General features: G+C 47.4%; 1 protein-coding gene across 11 annotated transcripts in view; it reads left to right on the top strand.

Annotated features, from left to right (window-relative positions):
* map2 (microtubule-associated protein 2) overlaps window positions 1–19,660 on the top strand; it is a 64,392-nt gene that overhangs the window by 42,842 nt on the left and 1,890 nt on the right. For 6 of the 11 annotated variants that reach the window (XM_076039875.1, XM_076039879.1, XM_076039883.1 and 3 more), the window contains exons 6-17: window positions 1,009–1,224; window positions 2,672–3,016; window positions 4,046–7,549; window positions 7,657–7,899; window positions 8,196–8,333; window positions 9,284–9,345; window positions 11,019–11,160; window positions 11,491–11,547; window positions 11,755–12,059; window positions 16,470–16,562; window positions 18,461–18,542; window positions 19,535–19,647. In XM_076039875.1, coding sequence (XP_075895990.1) covers window positions 1,009–1,224; window positions 2,672–3,016; window positions 4,046–7,549; window positions 7,657–7,899; window positions 8,196–8,333; window positions 9,284–9,345; window positions 11,019–11,160; window positions 11,491–11,547; window positions 11,755–12,059; window positions 16,470–16,562; window positions 18,461–18,542; window positions 19,535–19,647 — 5,300 coding nt within the window. The remainder of the gene's footprint in view (window positions 1–1,008; window positions 1,225–2,671; window positions 3,017–4,045; window positions 7,550–7,656; window positions 7,900–8,195; window positions 8,334–9,283; window positions 9,346–11,018; window positions 11,161–11,490; window positions 11,548–11,754; window positions 12,060–16,469; window positions 16,563–18,460; window positions 18,543–19,534; window positions 19,648–19,660) is intronic. The other 5 variants (XM_076039880.1, XM_076039881.1, XM_076039884.1 and 2 more) reach the window with 5 other exon arrangements.

Genomic DNA, 19,660 nt, shown 5'->3' on the forward strand with positions numbered 1-19,660 from the left:
TAGACTAAACTCGCTGCAAAACATGCCGAAGGGAGTGACAAACTATAGGAAACGGCCGCATTCTAGCCAATTATTCTAATTCTCACTGGAATCTGTTCTTAGGCTTTTGGCTTTGTCTGCAAGAAAGAATAGAATAGTTGCACAGCTTGTAGTGAATAATTCTTTTCAATAAAAGATTTGAAAGTACATTTCTAAGAATTTGGCATTTGTGGACACAGGAGTGTATAAAAATCCTCAACGAAGCTGATTGCCCTACACAGGTGTCACAACCGTCGATAGGTTGCTTTGTGTTTGTCTGCTGGAGCAGTTTTGTCCATCGACGCCAGCGGCCAAACTGGCGCGGTGCGTTGCTTGGACTGGTCCCGACTGGCATCGTCACCTTTGAGTTTCCCGTCACTGTCCCCCGTCACATGTCCCGTGTCTCCTGTTTTCTCTCGTCCCTGACCGGGATCTCTCCTCTTCCGACATCCCCACCCTTCCTCTCCCCCCACCCGACCGCCTCCCCCGCCCTCCCTCTGGAGACGCTCTCTGTTTCTGTTGCCTTTTTTTTTTTTGTTCTTAACCCTCCTTGTTTGCCACAAAAAATGTTCATCTGGAAGTGTCACCTATTGAGTAAAAAACAAACAAAAAACAAATCCCAGTAACACCTCTAAAAATGTTTTCTTTGGAATTTCTGATTTAAAATGACAGTGTTTTCTTACACGTTCCAGGTAAAGCAGAGATCTAGAAAAATAAATTCTCCGATATTTCAGCCTTTGGGCCAAATGATCCAAGATTTGTTTCTATCCAGCGCCATCGTCCTCTGACACTCTCGACTCTCAGACATCCATCAAGTTGCGATGGGCATTCTTTTTGGCGTGCTCTCCCTCTCCTCCCCTCCCCCGTTTTATTTTCTCGACTGGTTCTGACCTCACCCCCACCCCCACCCCGCTCTCCCTCTCTCTCTCTCTCGGTCCGTGTGTCCGGATTTCCCTGCAGTTCTTCTCCTTGTGTCTGTCTTGTTTGTAGATGTAGGGGATGAGGAGGAGGCGGGGCCTCTCCGTCGCTTCCAAAATTCTCGGGAGAGGTGCAAGTTCCTCGCCCCCTCCATTTCAGTTTCCGTGCCTGAGGACGACCCCTACCACTCCGACGAGGAGTACTATGAGCACCCATTGTTCAGCCCAGAGTGGACGCACTCGGGCTCTCGCCCCGCGGGGCAGGCCGTGGCCTTTAGACAGATTGAAGGTGAACCACGCATGGTTCCTCTTTGCCATTTCTCCCCTCCCTCCCCAGTCCATCCCCCCCTCTCTCTCTATCTCTCCCCCCCCCCCACACGCTCTGTTCTTCTCCCTCCCGCCTTTCGATCACCACTGGCCTTCTCTCCTTCTGTGATTTGACCTCCTTCCTCCATCCCTCCTTCCGTCCTCCCGTCTCCTCGTCCGTCATTTTGTCCCCTCGTCCCTCCGTCAGTCCGTCTTCTCGTCCGTCTCTCTGTGTGTGCGTGCGTATGTGGTTTTGTTTTTCCCTGTCCTTTGTGGTGATTGTTTGCTCACAAGTCAGAGCAAGTTCATATTTATTTGGCACTTTTTTGTGATTTAATTCCTTATTTCTTTGAATTCATCTCACCCGCAGCCATTGCTGCCAGTGGTTGCCCTGCAAAGTCGTGTCTTCATTAGGACAATGTTTGAAAAAAGAAAGTGTGATTCTCTCCATGGACAGAATTGCACCGCCGGTTTCATTAGTAAGACCAACTAGTCTTACCAGGGTTTCGGTTTGAAATGACTTTCATAGACACCATGCATGACAACTGTCCACCCTAACGACCTTTACCCACGCACAAACATCTCTCACACTGGCGTCTCTGGTCCATCCTTCAAGACGAGCCCTTCTCACGCTGATCACTCGACACTCATCCTAAAGCTCACTCACACAGACACACTGTGGCAACACGGACGACTTTCAGCTGCACTCACTGTAAACACGTGAACTCTCAACTGTGTTTGACAGGCTTGCTATGCTCTTCACTGAATGACGATTATATTCACACGTCTACATCCTGCAACTTCCGGGCTAGACACATAGTGTATTAATATATGTAGAGTCTGATTCTGATTATAGAAGTATGATTATAAGGATGTTTGAATGCACAGCTGTTATTAATTGTATTATTATATAATTTAATATAATTGTGTGATTGAAGAGTTTTCTAAATCTTGCTATCTTACTGCTAAAGTCAACACTTTTGTGACAATTTGTGACCTAAAGCTATGATGCTAAATAGAGCACCTTGTTTAGACCTTCAGTCATGATTTTGAGAGACAAAAAAGTGTAAAGCAGTGACTGAAGACTTTTTTTTTGTAAAATCTGTTTTCTATTTTCCTTCTAGTTAATATGTAAAGGACAATCTGGGCTCTTTTTTAAAGATCGTGGAAGTTTTCCTTTCCTGTTCTGTAATGATATTAGGTACAAATATAAATTTGAGTTTCCCTGCATACTTGCCGCTAAATACTAAAGTAATAACAGATTCAGGGTTTTAAAGCAAAACATGCACCCAACAAATTTCGTGTAAACAGACTACTATTTTCTTTCTCAGAGCTGAAAGTGTCCCATCACTGGTTGTGTTTTCACATAGCCCAAGTCTGTGTTGCCTGTAGTCTTAATGTGTCCCCCTCTCACCCTGTTTTTTGAGAAGAAGAGACCATGGAGGCTCTTACAGCTGAATACGAGGAGGAGGTGGAGGAAGAGGAGGAGGATGATGATGATATGGAGGAGGAGGAGGAGGAGGAGGAGAGTGCAGAGGCACCAGAATCCGAGGCTGCTCTTGATGAGCAGCAGTGGAGCGGGGAAGAGCCTGAGGAGCTGGACAGCCCCCAAGCTGAGCCCTTAGAGCAGGCAGAGGCCGTAGACGTGGCCCAGGACGTAGACGTGGCCCAGGACGTAGACCTGGAGCCAGCCGAAGCAGCTAGTACTGCTGCAGAAAGCGCTTTGGACAGAGAGGAGGAGGAGGAGGAGGAGGAAGCAGAGGGTGAGGAGACAGGTGTGTCCTACCCTCTGCTCTCCCTGTCTGCATGCCAATGCACTGCCTAAGAATGTGTCAGCAGAAGCCTATGAGCGTATGACATGACATGATTACTTAGGCTGAATCCCCCTCTGCGCTCTGCTGTGGCTGTAAGGCAACACAGGCTTGTTGGTGAAAAAAAAGTCCCATTCTTTTAACCTAACCTCTTTTTGTTTTGTTTATATGCTATCTTTTGCGCTTGTATCCTCCTTATTTGCACTGTGGTTCCTCTGGGCCGGCCATTTCATATTGATATTTCATATTGACGACATTGCTGCGATGCGGCTGAATGTGACAGTGCCTCTGTACGCTGGCTGGATGCTTACTGGGTGCCCGTTGTGTTTGCAAATGGCTTGGTACTGGTCTGCCAGTGCTGTGTGCATTTGGAACTGTTTTGTCGTACTTTATGAAACGTGGATGATCGTTCGAAAACGTTTGTGTCGACTCCTCCATGATAGCCGTGAAAACAGTCTGACCGAGTGAAGCAAATATGTAAATTGTCTTTTTGTCATTGCCAACTCTGTCATTCATCAGTAAGGTTTTGCAACCATTATTAAGGGGCAATATTACACAACAGCAATTTTTTAAATCATGTATGTTGAAATTGGTCAAATGTTAAGAATTTGTATGAATTGTACTTACAAAGAATGACAGAAATACCTTTGTTTGTGGCTCTGATTGTATTGAAGAGTGGCATGGATATCCATCCCATCTGTTATCGCTTGTTTCTCATAAATCAGCTTCACCGTCGCCTCATGCCGGTTCCTTGACATACCCAATCGTCACATTCTCTCATCCATCTGTGGCTTGGTGGACTCCATAATCTCGCCGTACTCCTTCATAGATGGCCGTGTCATTGTGCTGTAAGTTACCAGGGAGAGTGTTGCCTGTTTCTGTGACAACGACTTTCCCAGTCCCTTGCTTAATCAACATCAATCTTTGCCGCATGCCAATACAGTGCAATTTCCTGCCGTGATCAAAACAGCCAACTTACAGATGTCATTTCAGCTTTGAAGATGGACTCCGACAAGCAGAGCAGCGAGAAAAGTGGTTCCATGAGCCCCGATAGTATTGGATCGGAGAAGCGTCCAGAGGAGTTTTTTGAGCCCCAGGTCCAGGGGTTCTTTGCTGGCGAGCGCGTTGTACCAGAGAGCCCCACAATGGATATGCCTTCGTTTGTACCGCCAAATGTTCACAATCAACCTAAAACCTTCACCAAATCGGTCACGCTTCAGCCTACATACGGCGAGCCAGTCACCGTGTCTGAGAAACAGCCGTCGGTGGAGGTGGTGGAGTTCAGCAGCATCAGCTCTCCCTCCGATTTCTCCTCAGTTGGAGTCAAAGTTCAGGGAGGAGACAGCGCCAGAGATGCGAGTGACAGATCCGGCATGTCCGCATACTTTGAAACATCAGCCATGGAGGTTGATGAGGCGCCACAGTGTAAGGGAGAGGGTTACTATGAACTGAGCACATCTGGCAAAGACAAGAGCGACGCAAAACCAGCGGAGGTTAGTTACAGCACCCTGGTGGAGGGCCGAGATAAAAGTGAAAGTGCAAAAAGTCATTTGGAAGACACCGGGGTCTTTTCAATTCCTGACAAAAGTAATGAATGCAAACTTTCCCCGGGTAAACTAGCCCTAGAACAAAGAAGTTACTCCCTCAACATCACCATTGGAAGTATGGACAATAGTGGCCAAGGCAAATCGAGGACCTTCTCACCTCTAGCCACAGATATTATGTCCTACACCAGTGGAAGTCTGGATGAATCAGCAGACTACCTTCCTGTGACTACACCCTCTGTGGACAAGCCTCCGTCCCTCCCTCCTCTTATCCTGGAGACTGCTGCTTCCATTACCTCAGACTCGTCGTCTCCTCCGAGAACCATGGAACCAGTGTCCAAACCCAGCCCAGAACCAAGTTCTCCAGAGTCACCACAACCCCTTAAAAGCACAGTGATGGCCCAAGACTTGCCTGAGATGCTGGACCTGGCCGGCACGCGTTCCAGACTTGCATCAGAGAACAGTGATTTGGAAGTTAGTCGAAGAAAGTCAATTCAAGCCGATGTTCCCGCCTTTTCTGATGACCCAATGGCCAGCTTTGTTTCAGGGGTACAGAGTCCAAGAAAGAGTGACAGCCAGTTGGAAGAGATGGGCTACTGCGTCTTTAGCGAATATTCAGGACCCATGCCCTCTCCTGCAGATGTATTTAGTCCTACAGGCAATTCTGCACAGGTCTTTACGCCCTCTGTCCTTGAGGAGAAAATGGCAGAGCAGGCTAGAAAATTAGCAGTACGGGACACGTCCATTGAGGACAAGAACCTGCCGTCAGGGGCCTCTGAAACAACAGAACCTCATAAATTAGAGAAAAAAGCCTCAGAAGAAAGCAGGAAGGGCGCTGCAGATGAACAGGTGCAAAGAACGGTGACCATGGTTCCAGCTGCTCAACCAAGTGATACCTTTGTGACACCAACGGTCACGGTGACCTTGGAAGAAGGTGGCAGGACAGGCAGTGAAAGCGAGAGGCAGGCCAGTCGTGAAGGCTCCATGTCAGAAATTGAGATTGCCGACTATGAGAGGCAGATCCGCAAGCTGGAAATGGAAGCCAGACCCCTCAGTCTGGAAGAGGAAAGAGAACTGCAGGAGCTCCGGGAGAAGGTCAAGCTAGTGCACCAGGAAGCATATGAGGAAGTGGACGCCGAAGACGTCTACCAGCTGACCGGTGTCGCCAAGGACAGAATTGCCAGGCCTGTCAAAACTTCTCCGGCTTCATCTGTGGACAGCAACGTCGACGACGACAAGCTTCTCTCCCCAGTGCTGTCACCCTCAAAGCTGAAACAAAGAGAAGTTTATGGTTCCCCAAAGAGAGTCGTCTCACCTGTAAAAGTTGTGAACAAAGACGACAAAGAGAAGGGGGTACAAGAGAAGGAATCGGCTGAGAAAAAATTGAAGGAAGAGAAGGAAGATGCAGAGAGAAAAGAAAGGGAACTTAAAGAAAAGGAAGAGAAGGAAAGAATAGATAAAGAAGCTAAAGAAAAAGAGGCGGCTGAGAGGATACTACAAGAAGAGAATGAAAGGAAAGTGAAAGAGAAGTTGGAGAAAGAGCAGAAAGACAAAGAAGAGAGGGAGAGAAAAGAAAGGGAAGAGAGGGAAAAGAAGGAGCAAGATGAGAAGGAAAGGAAAGAAAGGGAGGAAAAAGAAAGAATAGGAAAGGAACAAAAGGAAAAGGAGAGACTGGAAAGGGAACTGAAAGAGAAAGAAGAAAAAGAGAGACAGGAAAAGGAACAAAAAGAAAAGGAGGAGAAGGAAGCGAAAGAGAGGCTGGAAAGGGAACTGAGAGAGAAGGAGGAGAAAGAGAGGGTTGAAAAGGAACTAAAAGAGAACGAGGAGAAGGAGAGGCTGGAAAGGGAACTAAAAGAAAAGGAGGAGAAGGAGAAACTGGAGAGGGAACTGAAAGAAAAGGAAGAGAAAGAAAGAGTTGAGAGGGAACTAAAAGAGAAGCAGGAGAAGGAAAGGCTGGAAAAGGAACTAAAAGAAAAGGAAGAGACAGAGAGACTGGAAAGGGAAAGACAAGAAAAGGAAGAGAAAGAGAGAATGGAAAGAGAACTAAAAGAGAAGGAGGAGAAAGAGAGAATCGAAAGGGAACAGAAAGAGAAGGAGGAGAAAGAGAGAATCGAAAGGGAGGAGAAAGAGAAGGAGGAGAAAGAGAGAATCGAAAGGGAACAGAAAGAGAAGAAGGAGAAAGAGAGGATTGAAAAGGAACAGAAAGAGAAGGAACAGAAAGAGAAGGAAGAGAAAGAGAGGATTGAAAGCGAACTAAAAAAGAGGGAGGAGAAAGAGAGAATGGAAAGGGAACAGAAAGAAAAGGAAGAGAAAGAGAGGATGGATAGGGAACTAAAGGAGAAGGAAGAGAAGGAGAGGGTCGAAAGGGAACTAAAAGAGAAGGAGAAGCTTGATAATGAACTGAAACAGAAGGCAGCTGAGGTGGATCAGAAGCCCTCAGAAAGGCCTGAAGCTGTAGCAGGGAGCTCTGAGGAGAAAACAGCCGTGGACAATGAAGTTGGAGTGGCGGAGAAGATGGGGAAGGAAGAGGTCGAAGTGGCAAAAGAGAAACCAGGAGCAGGAACCACGAAGGAGATCACGGAAGCCCGCGCTGCCATCGAGTCAGTGGTAACTGTGGAGGACGACTTCATCACTGTGGTCCAGACCATCGACGAGGCAGAGGAGCCGGGACACAGTGTCCGGTTCTCTGCTCCGCCCGAGGCTGGGGAGGCCGTCTGCGTCGGCGCCCAGGAGGAGGACGAGGAGGAGGAGGAGGAAGAGGAGGAGTCTGTGGAGCTGGCCGAGGAAGCAGACCTGGAGGCCGCCAGTCTAGAGGAAGTAGCTGACGTCCCCGAGGCTCCTGCCTCGCCCAGGAAAGAGATGGTGGAAAGCGAAGGCCCAACAGAGAGCTACGACAGGGACGAGACCACGATGGACGACTCCATCCTGGACAGCTCCTGGGTGGACACTCAAGGTGAGAAACCCTTCCCGTTGTTTGTCCTCTTCTTCTTTGCGCGCTAAGCCAACTGAACTCCACAACGACGTCTCTTGTGTTTTCTCGTGCTCCTCTCAACTCTGCAGAGGACGATAAGAGCGTGCTGACGGAGCAGATCGAGCCTTTGCCCATGGTGCCCACCCCGGTCAAGAAGGCCCCCGCGCCCCAGGCCAAGCAGACGCAGAAGAAGAAGCCGGAGAAGCAGGACAAGCCGGTCAAACCGAAGACCAAGACAGGGCGACCCAAGGGGTGGATCTCCACGCCGGAACGCAAACCAGTCCGCAAAGAGCCCGTCTACGTGCCCCGGGAGGAGCTCAAGAAGAAAAAAGGTTCTTATAAGTGTTTTCCATTACGCTTCTTAAGAAGCTAGTGTTGAGTCGCGAGCTACGATTTCTCTGTCTTTTCTTGCACCTACAGTCCTATGTTCTGCAACCTGTGCAGTGCTTACAGGACAGAACAGGGATTCCTAGAAAGCACCCTCATGTACAAACAGCTTCAACCTCAGCAAACATCCACAATCCACCACTGCCACAACCACCGCCCTCCAGCAGTATCCGCCAGCACGTGTTGATTCCTGTGTTCACGTCTATCTGCTTGTTTCACCGACTCTTGTCCCTAAAATTAGCTGTGATCAAGAAGACCGAGTTCACCAAAAAGATGGAGACTCAAACTTCATCCCCGTCCAAGAGGAGCGCCATCAAGCCGGCCGTCCGCCAGGCCCGCCCCAACCAGCACCACTCGTGCCCCAGGAGGCGAACCACAGGTGACCCGTCGTCTCGGCCTGTCGCACGAGGTGGCGCTCTCTGCTGCTGCTTCAGTGCTGCAAGAACACAGTTTCTCACCTGTTTCACCTCTTTTGTTTTTTTTTTTCTCTCAGCATTTCTTGTGTGTCTTTGTTTTTCATTCAAATAAAGTTCCTGATGACTCATTTCATTTTGTCTAATTGTGTCATTATTTTGTTTTCATCTCTTTTCTTTTCTCATAAATGCAATGTCACACTGAGCTGAAGGAGACGCTCCGCTGTGATTAAATTCTCATTATTTCAGGGATTCATTTAGAAGAATGCTTGTTCAAATCCCATTCAGACCCAAATACCAAAACTGTAACACTTCATTCACATTTTTTTTCTTCACCAATTTCTTTCAAATGTTGTACAATTTCTGTATTTTTCATTCTGATGCTCTGTCCCATGACTTGTTTCAAAGGTTTTAAATCATATGCAAGTCTTCCATACAATATTGACAGTCTTTTGGAGAAATATAGATCTACCGAGTTCTTTCCACCTATGGTTGCCAGGCAACGATTGCTCCACACTCAATGGCCCTAATAATAAAACGTTGCACAGTCCCGGAGGTGGATTTTTTTGCCCTTCATCTTCCCCTGACGAACTGGATTCTGTGTCACCGATGATGAAAGCCCAGTATACTGCTGCATTGCCCCAATTAGATTATTTTCCAGGGTTGCCTTACATAATACAAAATCCCCCACTCTGTGTGATATCATGCCAATTCTTTGAAGAGCAGAGCTCTCAAGGGGGGCGCGGCAACTTCCTCCCACAAAACTTTCAATTTGTCAGTTCACACATAATGCCAGGTTTGGCCGTACCAACAAATCACTTTGTCAGCTTTTAAAACGGTTCACATTGAGTGTTTACTGTCCTGTTGTCGAAGTTTTGTAATCAATTTTTTTCTCTCCCCCCTGTCCACGTCGCAGAAGCCCTACCAGACGGTCGCCAGCCTCTCAGCGTTGCCAGACAATCCCGCGACAGAGCATCGGTGAGTATTCTTCACCACCTCCGCAGTGGCGTTGAGACCACTTAAAGGCTGCTCTCGTGGACCAAATGAAATCACCCTGGCCAGCAGTCTAACTGAAATCCGTTTGGACGGACTGACACAGAAACCAAACCCTCCAAGAGAGCGCAGACTGACTGACCCACCTCCAGAAACTGGGGCAGCTCATATCTGCTACGTTTTGATCTGAGTGGAGGGTTCTAAATATTCGTCTTTGTCTTTTTTACCACCCTGAAATCTACCGTATTTAGGGGCTGCACCTAAACACCTATTTTTTTTCTCACGGAACCACAAATATAAAACCCTCCTGATGTGTTTGATAAAATTGCATTATATCCAGATACATGGTGGATTGTATTGAGGTGTGAGTACACCTGGTCAAGAACTAGACATAATGTAGAGTTAACAAAAGGCTGCAGTTCAGAAACGTTAAAATAATACAGTTAAACTAACCGGTAGATCTCTTAGTAGTTGCAGACAATGACCAGTCGTGTGGTTGACACATAATTCACATGCCCTTAAGTTCCTTTCAGTTTACTGTCTAAATAGATTAGCAGTAAATGTTATTCAAAAAAACCCAATACAGCCTTTGGCTTGTACTGCTGCGATACTGCACCACTACCATCCTGAAGACTCATTCCATCCGACTTGAAAATCACAGCATCCTGCTCCGTGTCGGCTTCCTTGTCCAGTCTCCATTTTAAGAAAAAACAAAAAAGCCGTCACAGTTTCTCCCTAAAATGGGAGCCATTGTTGCATTGCTTAATGGATTTTTCTTTTCTTTTTTTTGTTGCATGAGCCGAAAAGACGCATCCATTTAGAGCGGGTCTTTTTTTTTTTTTTTTTTTTTTTCCTCGTCCCCTCCGTGGGTGTTGAATCACCGTGTGACATTTCTCCAGCGACTGTTATGCGACTCCATTTTACTCCTACACGCCGCTAATGACAGTTATTGTGTGTGTGTGGAATAAAACTCTTTAAATGTCATGTCATTAGAGCATGCACTAAGAGTTTTTGTGTGTGTGTTTGTGTGTGTGTGTGTGACTTAGAGTGCATGTTGCACTCCACTCCTGTCTTGCCTGCAGCTACGTACCTAAGATCCTTCTGAGTGCACGACCAGCGTCTTTCTGTCTGTCTCAGCCTTGTTGTTCATTCCACGTGTTTTAGTTCCTCCACAGACACGAGAAATTTGCATGTATGACTGTCTGCCTGTCTTTTGCTGCCCAGGAGACGCCGATGATGCAAACCTCTCATTCCTCATCACCTACGTGATGCGTCACACGTGACGAAGCATGTTAACGCACTGCTGCTGCCGTTGTTTTTGTTTTTGTTGTTGTTGTTGTTCCTTGTGTGTCGTGCGTCGCTGCCGCTGCGCCACTCACCCGCTCCACCTCATCTCAGTGCCGTGCCCACCGCTCGCCGCTAACAAAGATCCCCACCTCCGTGCCCAGAGCTCCGTTAGATAGCCCTCGGCCGTCCTCGGCCGAGCCTCGGGGCTCGCCGCTTTTACAAAGGCTCAGCGCGAAGGTAGGTGGACGGCGGCGCTGCAGCTGCAGCTGCAGGAGGAAAATCAAAAATTCTTTCTGTTTCTCACAGCTCTTTACCCGCCCTCTGTATTCAGGGGTCAAAGGTTCCCTCCGATGTTTCTCGTCCCAAAACAGGAGGGAGGATCGTGGAGCCCGGAGAAGAGGTCCTCGGTGCCGCGCCACGCCTCCATCCTGAGCCGCCGCGGTTACCATGACCAGGAAGAGAGCTCCACCTCCATCACCAGCTCCGGCTCCACGGCTCCTCGCAGACCCACATGTGAGCCGCGGCGCCTTTAAATCCTCCTCGCCAAGTGATGGCGCTCAAACTCAGCTTGAGATATTCTGAATTTTGCCCTGTTAACAGTTTCTTTTAGATATTTCAACATCTTTCTTGGAATTAATTTTCGTGTGTATTAGTGCGGTGTGAGTCCGACTCCTAGATATATTTTATTCCTAGACATTACTGGATAAAATCTACAAGCACATAAATCTCTGTCAACATGCTTTTGTTAGATATGTTTTTTCGTTTTGTTTTTTATCTCTGTTGTCTGAGTATCTTCTGGTTACTCACTGCTGTGTATGCTTTTTTTCCCCCGCCTCTCTGCAGCATTTCACACTGAAATGAGGGCAGAGTATCGGACAGGGCGAGCCCCGAGCATGACAGGTAGTTGGCGCTAGTTCTGTTCCGTGAAATAATTTTTCCGCTCATTTGAGACGTTTAGGATTGTTTTTCTGCAACATCATCTCAGCATGTTGCGTTCTGGCAAATCTCTGCATCAAACTAAGAATTCAGAAGCTAAATGAGAGTTGATTAGAAACAGACCAGCCTTCCCCATCAGTTTGAACACCTTTTATTTCTATTTTCCCTCAGTCACAGAAACGGTGCGCTCCCGCTCGGCCCGCAGCGGCCACTCCACCCCTCGCACCCCGGGGTCCACAGCCATCACCCCTGGCACCCCTCCCAGCTACTCGTCGTCCTCCAGGACCGGCACCCCGCGATCCCTCAGCCTGATCTCCCACGAGCGGAAGGTGGCGGTGGTGCGCACCCCTCCCAAGTCGCCCGCCACCACGCCCAAGCAGCTGCGCATCATCAACCAGCCGCTGCCCGACTTCAAGAACATCAAGTCCAAGATCGGCTCCACGGAGAACATCAAGTACCAGCCCGGGGGAGGACAGGTGACCGCCTTTCCCCCTTTGCTCCGTCCGCATTTCTGCATTTCCATCTATTCTGGGTTTTGAGTACGGTGGTGTTTCACTTTGGTCCTTTTTGAGTATTGATGAGGTGAAGACAAACTGCCTACATCCACTTTGCAAAGAATATATCAGGCCAATGAGGTCCAGACCTGTCAAGTCACAAGACTGTCCCTGGGCCGGCCCACTGCTAAAGTTCATAATACTGCAGAAACGTTCAGGCTCCAACTTCTTCTTGTGTTACCTTTTTTTCTTTTCTTTTTTTTACCTTCCTGACTCAGTATGGTAATTTCCCATAATCCCTAGCTCCCTCCTCTCTCATACGTTCCCCCTTTTCGCGCCGGCTTAGCTCGCCCTTCCCATTGTCAGCCCTTCAGTAACGCTGCTGACTCACCGCTGTGCGAAATGATTACAGGGGAGAATGGTGTGTGGCGAGGGGGGGAATAAAGGAAAGAAAGAAAATGTCCCATCTATCGTAATCAAGTGCACGTTTTGCACTTCTTTTTTTTTTACCTTACAATGCCAAAAAAATGCCTTTCAATTATAATGATGTTATAAAACTCGGGTGGCTTCTATAGCGGCGCTGTATCGTAAAGGCAGCTCTTATACTATTGAGTTGCTGTAAGGAAGAGAGTGTGAAGGCTGGTTGTGACATTATTTCATCTTAACAAAAACTGCTTTTCTAGTGCTGTGTTTCCTCCGTGCGGGTGCAAGTCCCTTCGCCCCTTTGCCAAATCAAATTTTCTGCACAGTCTCACAACTTATAGCTCGGTGTTCTCCACCCTATGCGATGCGCAGTCTGCCAATGATTGTGTTTCTGGCGTGGTCGTCGTCCATACACATCGCCTCCTACAAGCTTCCAACTGATGGTCTGATTAGGAGTCTGAGGCTGACATGTCGCAGTGGCACAAAAGAAACACACAGACATCTCGCTCCGAACGCCTGCCTGTCCTCAGCAGGGAGAACAGAGCCAATCTCTTTGCATTGTGCATTTCGGCGCATGATGTGCATGTGCCGCTGAACATGCATGCGGGGAACAATGATGACTTAGCTCGGCATGCAGAGGCTGGCGTCTGAGCGCAGCTCTGCACAAACCACGATGTGCCGCGTGCTGTTTGTCATCCTGAATCCATTTCATCAGGCCGCCGTTTTTCTTTTCCTGCGATTAATTATGGCCCCTCGCTGGGCCACTTGGCACCAAAATCTCCAGTTTTTACTATTACTTCTTGCCGCCCCGCCTCCTCCACCCAAACCCCCGACAGCGCTGCTTTGCTGATTCGTGCGTCACCCCCGCCTGACACTAGGTGTCCCCTAACGGACGCAAAACTGCACTGGCAGCTTTTGTCTGAACAGCGGGGTGAATGTCTGGTCAGGGCGGTCGGCCCAGTTCTTTCGCTCTTGTCTTTCCGAAGCGAGCGGCCCAGTGTGAAGTTAAAAGAAATCGCCGGTGAAGTCTTTGGCCCTCGACGACCGTCTGATGCGAAGGAAATGAACGCGGCCTTTCGAAAGAGAAAGTGGCAGCTGGCGCCGTGCACTCAGCCCTCCCGCTCCCGTAGACCTTTTCCATGTAGCGCTGTGGTGCCGCGCTACTCGAAACTGTAGAAATCCTTCCCCGGCCCGCCGCCCTCCTGCCACTGACCTGTCGAATGACAGTTTACCTCGCAGAAGCGCAAGGAGGCCAACATGCCGTCAGAGGCCAAACACAGGGCCGCTTGGATCTGGAAGTCGGTGCTGCGTCTCATCTCCGTCACTCTGTGTCTGTCAGCGGGGCACAGTGTGACCTGGACCCAGGATCTGCTGGTACCCCTCAGCACTGTTTTACATGTATTTAGTCTAAATATTCGCAGCGTTCAATCAGTCAATTTAAACTGAATTCACGAGGAATTCATGAATAAACTGAATTTTTACACTGCAACTACTCTAGCTTTATGATTTTATTCATTAAGTTAATCTATTCTGTCATCCAAACATAATAGAGTTTTAGAATTTCAATCTATTCAGCTCACAGAACAACAGTCAACAGAGCCAACACTAGTAGCTACCACGTAATAAAGGAAGTCAAGTGGATGAATTCCTTCAAGGTCACTGACTTTACATCAGAGGCAAATGTTCTTTATTTGCCTTATTAGGCTGTAAATGTAATTTTGAAGCTGGTAAAGCTTGTGGAGTTTACAAATTCCTTACATTGCTTCATGTTTAGAGATTATTTCATGTGAAAATATTTTTCCCTCTCATGGAAATCCCTTCCCTTAGTGTGAAGACCAACACCTCTCCGCCTCTGTAAAGCTTCCCGCGTCTCTGCGTTTCTTTATAGGCCCGTATCGTAAACAAGAAGCTGGACTTCGGCCATGTTCTCTCAAAACTCAGCTGCAAGGATAATCTCAAGCGGCCTCGCCAACGGGGAGATGTATGTACAGCCTGGGTGGATTAGTCTTAGAGCAGTGGTCTAGTCTAGTTCCCGGGTTAGTCCGACTCCCTACCTGACCACGTACGACAGAGACTCTACCCCAAGTTGAATTTGTAGAAGCGATTGTGTGTGTGTGTTAGTCTCAAAGGTAGTGACACAGCAGTCAGATTTGAGACACCGTCTGGCTGAGGAGCGCGTTAAAAACTGAGAATAACCGACTATGTGGCAGACGGGTGGCCCTCAGGTCACACAGTCGGCACCTGTACAGTCTCCAGTCGGTCGTTTAATAAGGACCAACTTGTTTTATTCTGTCTTGACTTGGCTTTATACTTCATACCTCGACAAATCAACAAATTACTCTTCCAGTGAATTAATGATACGACGATGTTGTCCAGCAGTGAATTGATGAAAGTCCTGAGTCATGACCTAATACATGACTTTTAGGTGAAATCAGCACATGGCTCAGTGTCTCATGTTCATCCCTAGTGTCTCATAGTGAGCAAGTAGGTTGAAATGACTTAATCATCAGAAGTTGATCAGTAACAAATAATCAAAGGTCAGCGCTAAATCAAATACAATACCCGACACATTATATTGAAAATCTTTGGAAAATGAACCAGTTAGAGCATGACTGTACTTTTCTGTGTCACTGTGTAATTCACAAATGGCTGTTAGCGACTCAGACCGGCGCGATATTAACAGCTTAATAGAACTTTCGCCTTGATGTGCGGAACTCGTTCAATTTTGCTGGCAGTAAAAGTGCTTGAGTGAGAGATGAGGCCTCAGCTCGGCAACAGTTTCGTGTTTCCCCCTCTGAAGAATTCCCTCACTTCGAACCGAGTCTCCCTGCTGTTGGCGAAGCCGCGCGGAGATGAGAGACTCGGCTCGGTCTCCGCTGCCTCCTCGCCGTCCCTCCTCTCCTCTTTGTTCTCCCTCCCCCTGCAGGAGTTCAGTAGTGATGTCTGTCTCTTTCTATCCGGCGTGTCCCATTGCTTTCAGTGTGCTGCCGGGTAAAGCTGTTTTGTTGTTTCTCTGCTGTGTCTGCTTGTCACGCCTCCTCTCTCTCTTCTTGCAGCTAATTGTCAGCAATTGACCTTCATAACGAAGGTCAATTGCAGATAAATAAGTGGAATTATTGTGAAACTAAAGTCTGTGCAAAACAACCTCCACCACGTCATTGGGGACTTTTTTTAAAAAAAATTGCATTCTGCCTTTTCTGGCAACAAAGTCCGTTTTTTATTAAAAGTCCCTTTTTCCATCGTGGACCCCTGAAGTCTTAGATGATACAGACTTGGTTTAATCTGGGCGGGGCCATGAAAGAGATCCATTGATTGCACTTGCACTTGCACAATGAAATTAATAATGAGAGTGCGGTTCCACTGAGTGAGCTGACGTCCCTTACCTGGCTCCCCTATGTTGAAAATGACTGTAGTTGTACTTCCTGCTGACTCCCCTAAAAAAGTTTAAAGGTACATTCTGCATTAATAAAACAAATAACTTTGTTTGTTTGTTTTTTTTTAAAAAAAGGAAACAAAATAAATGTGTATTACTTACACAATAGCTCCTTCATCTTCCGCTGTCTTTTAGAAGCTGAATTGAAGTTGACTGTAAAAGACAGCATAGGCACCAGTTCAATACATGCAAACAAGCTGCTTTAAGGCTGAAAACAGAGCTTGGACTACAATCCAACGCAATTCTTCTTTTTTTTAACCCTACTGGTGTGCAAAATGGCACTGCATGTTTATGCTCCTCTCAGTGTAAATTCTCTTTACACACTTCAAAATATGAAGTCTTGCGAACCTCAGCATGACCACTGCGTCATCATTTCCGAAGTCTTTTAACCATCCCCGGACAAAACAAAAGCCCCACAAAACAACAAGCAACCCATCTGGTCGAATGATCGGTATGGGGCGTTCAAGCCAAAAGCAGCTCACGAGGATAATTAAAGCTCTTTCCCCGCCTCACTGCTCACCTCCACCCCCCTGCAGGTTCTCATCCCCAGTGTTAAACTGGACTATAGCCATGTTCAGTCTAGGTGTGGCTCCTTGGACAGGCGGGGCTACTCGTCAGGAGGTGGAAACGTGAGTCTTGTGCCGCAAGTCCATCGTCTCAGTGTTTTGTGTGTCGGTGTTGCTTCCTCTGTGGTGTGGATGCCGATTGTCTTTCCTCTGTCACCTCGAGCTCTCCGGCTTCAAGCATCACCACGACACGCTGGTTTGTGTCCTGCGAGGTGGATAAAAGGCTGAATGTCTCCTCTCCAATTCAGCAGTATTGATTGATTGTTTGTCATTATTTTCCCTTGCAGTACATTCTCTCTGTCCAGGTGATAAGACTGGCACTGGCGATACAACAGTGCAGCGGTTTCACTATATCACAATCTGATATGTACGATATGCAATCTTTTTTTAATAGTGCCGTCATGCATAAATACAAATTACTTTATCTGTATGTGTTTAGTTATATTCAAAGTCGTCACCGAGCAGCGAAGGCAGCGGACAGTGTTCAAAAGCAGCAAGGCGAATGAAGCACCTCAGTCGCGTTTAATTAGTTTCTGCTAGAGTGCGTGCTCCCGCCGCAGTCCATGATTTAAGAAATGCTAATTATCAAAGCTCAGCTATGCAACTCGGGAAAGCTAAAACTTTTACCTCAACTCCCCCTTCAAAAAAAAAAGTTTAAGTTTCCATTTAAAAAAACAAAACCCTCCAGATCCGTCTCATTTTTCTGCCAAGATGTTGAAAAAAAAAAAAAGGATTCCAAAAGTGATAAACTTGCGATTGCAGTGAATAATTTCTTCGGTGCAGCAAACTTCAAACTGTGTGGAAACCTCTCGCTGTTTGGCTTCTTTTTTTTTTGACACACCATAATGTGTCAGGCAGCAAGAGACGTCAAATTCCAGTCACTTCCTGCGAGTCCCGTTAATTCATGCAATTATGCAAAAAATATAAATGGCTTTGTTCACAGTTCGACAGCAGTAATATTCTTTGGTGGATTAGTGTATTAGTAGTAGTCTGATCACAGTCGCTGCTGTTCTATAGAAACAACTAGGAAACCTAAAGACAGCTATTTTGCTAAATACGTACAAAGCATTGGAAGTTAGTTTGATTTAGATTTTTTTATTTTGTGCCAGCAGATGTGGTCAGTGAGATCAACCTCATCTAAAGTTTTCCAATTTGTCACCGCTCGATGCAGCTTTCCCAGTTGCTGCTCAGTTAAACCCGACAGAAACAGGAGGTGCGGCTTAAACCGACTCCGCTCCAGAAATGACTTCAGATCCAATCGGAACACTGAAACTGCTCTGCAAGGCTTCCCTAAGGCCTGATTGGCGGAGAGACGAGCCACTTGCAGCCTGACGTTTCGCCGACACAAACCACGTCTCATCCCCGTCCTCGAACCTGACACCAAACGACCGGCAGTACTCATAATCCAAGACGCGCTGCGTAAGCCGGTGGTTCTGCAGGAGGAGGGAGAGCTGACCGCGTCCTTGTCCCAGAGATCCGTGCGAGGACGCGGTTCATCTCCTCTCGCTCATTGTGTTGTGTCTGAAGCTAATGGTCCACTCTGTCGGCTCCTCTCATCCGTATCTCTCTGTGATTCTCCTCTTTCTGATCTCCCGCAAGTGTCACATAAGTGCACATCCTTGTCTCTCTCTCCACCGTGATCCCTTTTTCCACCAAACTTCCTCGTCCTGAGTTGTGTTGCACCTTCCACAGGTTCCGTAAATCCACCCAAAGCTCTGTTTTTTTGCCCAGATGGAGCCTTCCCTCCTGTGTTTTTCTCATGGACTGTAGCAGCTCTCCACACTGGGGAACAAATAAGTCTTTTGATTTAGTTTTTAATTTCATTCACCTGATTTTCCCTGTGTGATAAAGTGTAAAACTGCATCCTCGGTTCCTCAGTGGTCGCCAGTCGTAGCACTGTGACTTCACCTTGTGTCGGCTTGCCTGACTGGACCTGACTTTGTTTTTTCTGTGACTTGCAGGTTCAGATTCAGAACAAGAAGATCGACCTGAGCCACGTGACCTCCAAGTGCGGCTCTCTAGACAACATCCACCACCGGCCAGGTAACACTCAGCTCGCACTGGTGTGGAGGGACAAGCAGTAATGCGATGATGAATAAAAAGCGCGTCCACGGTTTTTTCACTCATCAGTCAGTGTCCTTCGAGTCCATTGTTGAGATGTCCTTGAACCAGAACAAATAGAGATTTTTTTTCCCCACCGGATCTGGAATAATTCATTCATTAAGGCTGTCAGCGCGTATATGCATCACCACGGACAAGAACAGCAACACAAATTTAATTACCAGAAGGTCGATTTCCTCCTGAGTACATTTTTAACATTCGCTTGAAACATTAATTGTACAAGCAAGCTGTGAAATGTGTCACAGCTTCTCTCCTTCCTTTCAATAAAGCATGCCAATATATAAAAAGAAAACACAGAAGTGGTCCATAAATAAAGTTCTGATTTGGACTGACGGCCACATGGATCCATCCACAGCTGCACGGAGGAGGTGTTGTGATTCCCGGTGACCCTGTTCTTTGTTTTTGTTTTTGTGACTGGATCACACCTGGAGAGGGTTCCGCATCCAATTTGCATTCATTGTTCGAAGAAGCCACTGTACTCGAACCGTGGGTTCAACTTTCTTTTTTTCTTCCGTCCAGTGGCTCTCAGTCTCCTTCGTTGGCAAAGTGTTCTTGTGTTTCACAGAGCGATGTGACTGCTTAGCACATACAGGCATTAGAGGCCCTGGTGGTGCTCTCCAGGAGTAGCACATTGTGTCCTGCCAAAATCGTGAAGGTGCAAAAAGGCAGGCAGAAAAAAATGAAAAGGGTGCAGGAGTTTTCAAATGACTCAAATGTTCATCATCAGGAAGGAAGAAGGGAGTCGTTGAGGTTCGGTTTTTGAATTTTGGAGGATTGGCCAGCTGCCGTAGTTGAAAACGTGTCATCTCCGATCAAGTCCTGCAGCGCCATCTAGTGGCGCCCTCTTGTCCCACTCGTGAATAATTTACTGTTTTACTGATGTATTGGCTGAATGTGCCGTGTACTTCCATCAGGGGGCGGTCACGTGCGTATAGAGACGGTGAAGTTGGACTTTAAAGAGAAAGCCCAAGCCAAGGTGGGTTCCCTGGATAATGCTCATCACCTGGCCGGTGGAGGCAGCGTCATGGTGGGTGTCGGCT

Source organism: Nelusetta ayraudi, unplaced genomic scaffold (genome assembly GCF_046127955.1).
Source record: "Nelusetta ayraudi isolate G7.1 ecotype Tasmania unplaced genomic scaffold, CSIRO-AGI_Nayr_v1 ptg000060l, whole genome shotgun sequence".
NCBI lineage: Eukaryota > Metazoa > Chordata > Actinopteri > Tetraodontiformes > Monacanthidae > Nelusetta > Nelusetta ayraudi.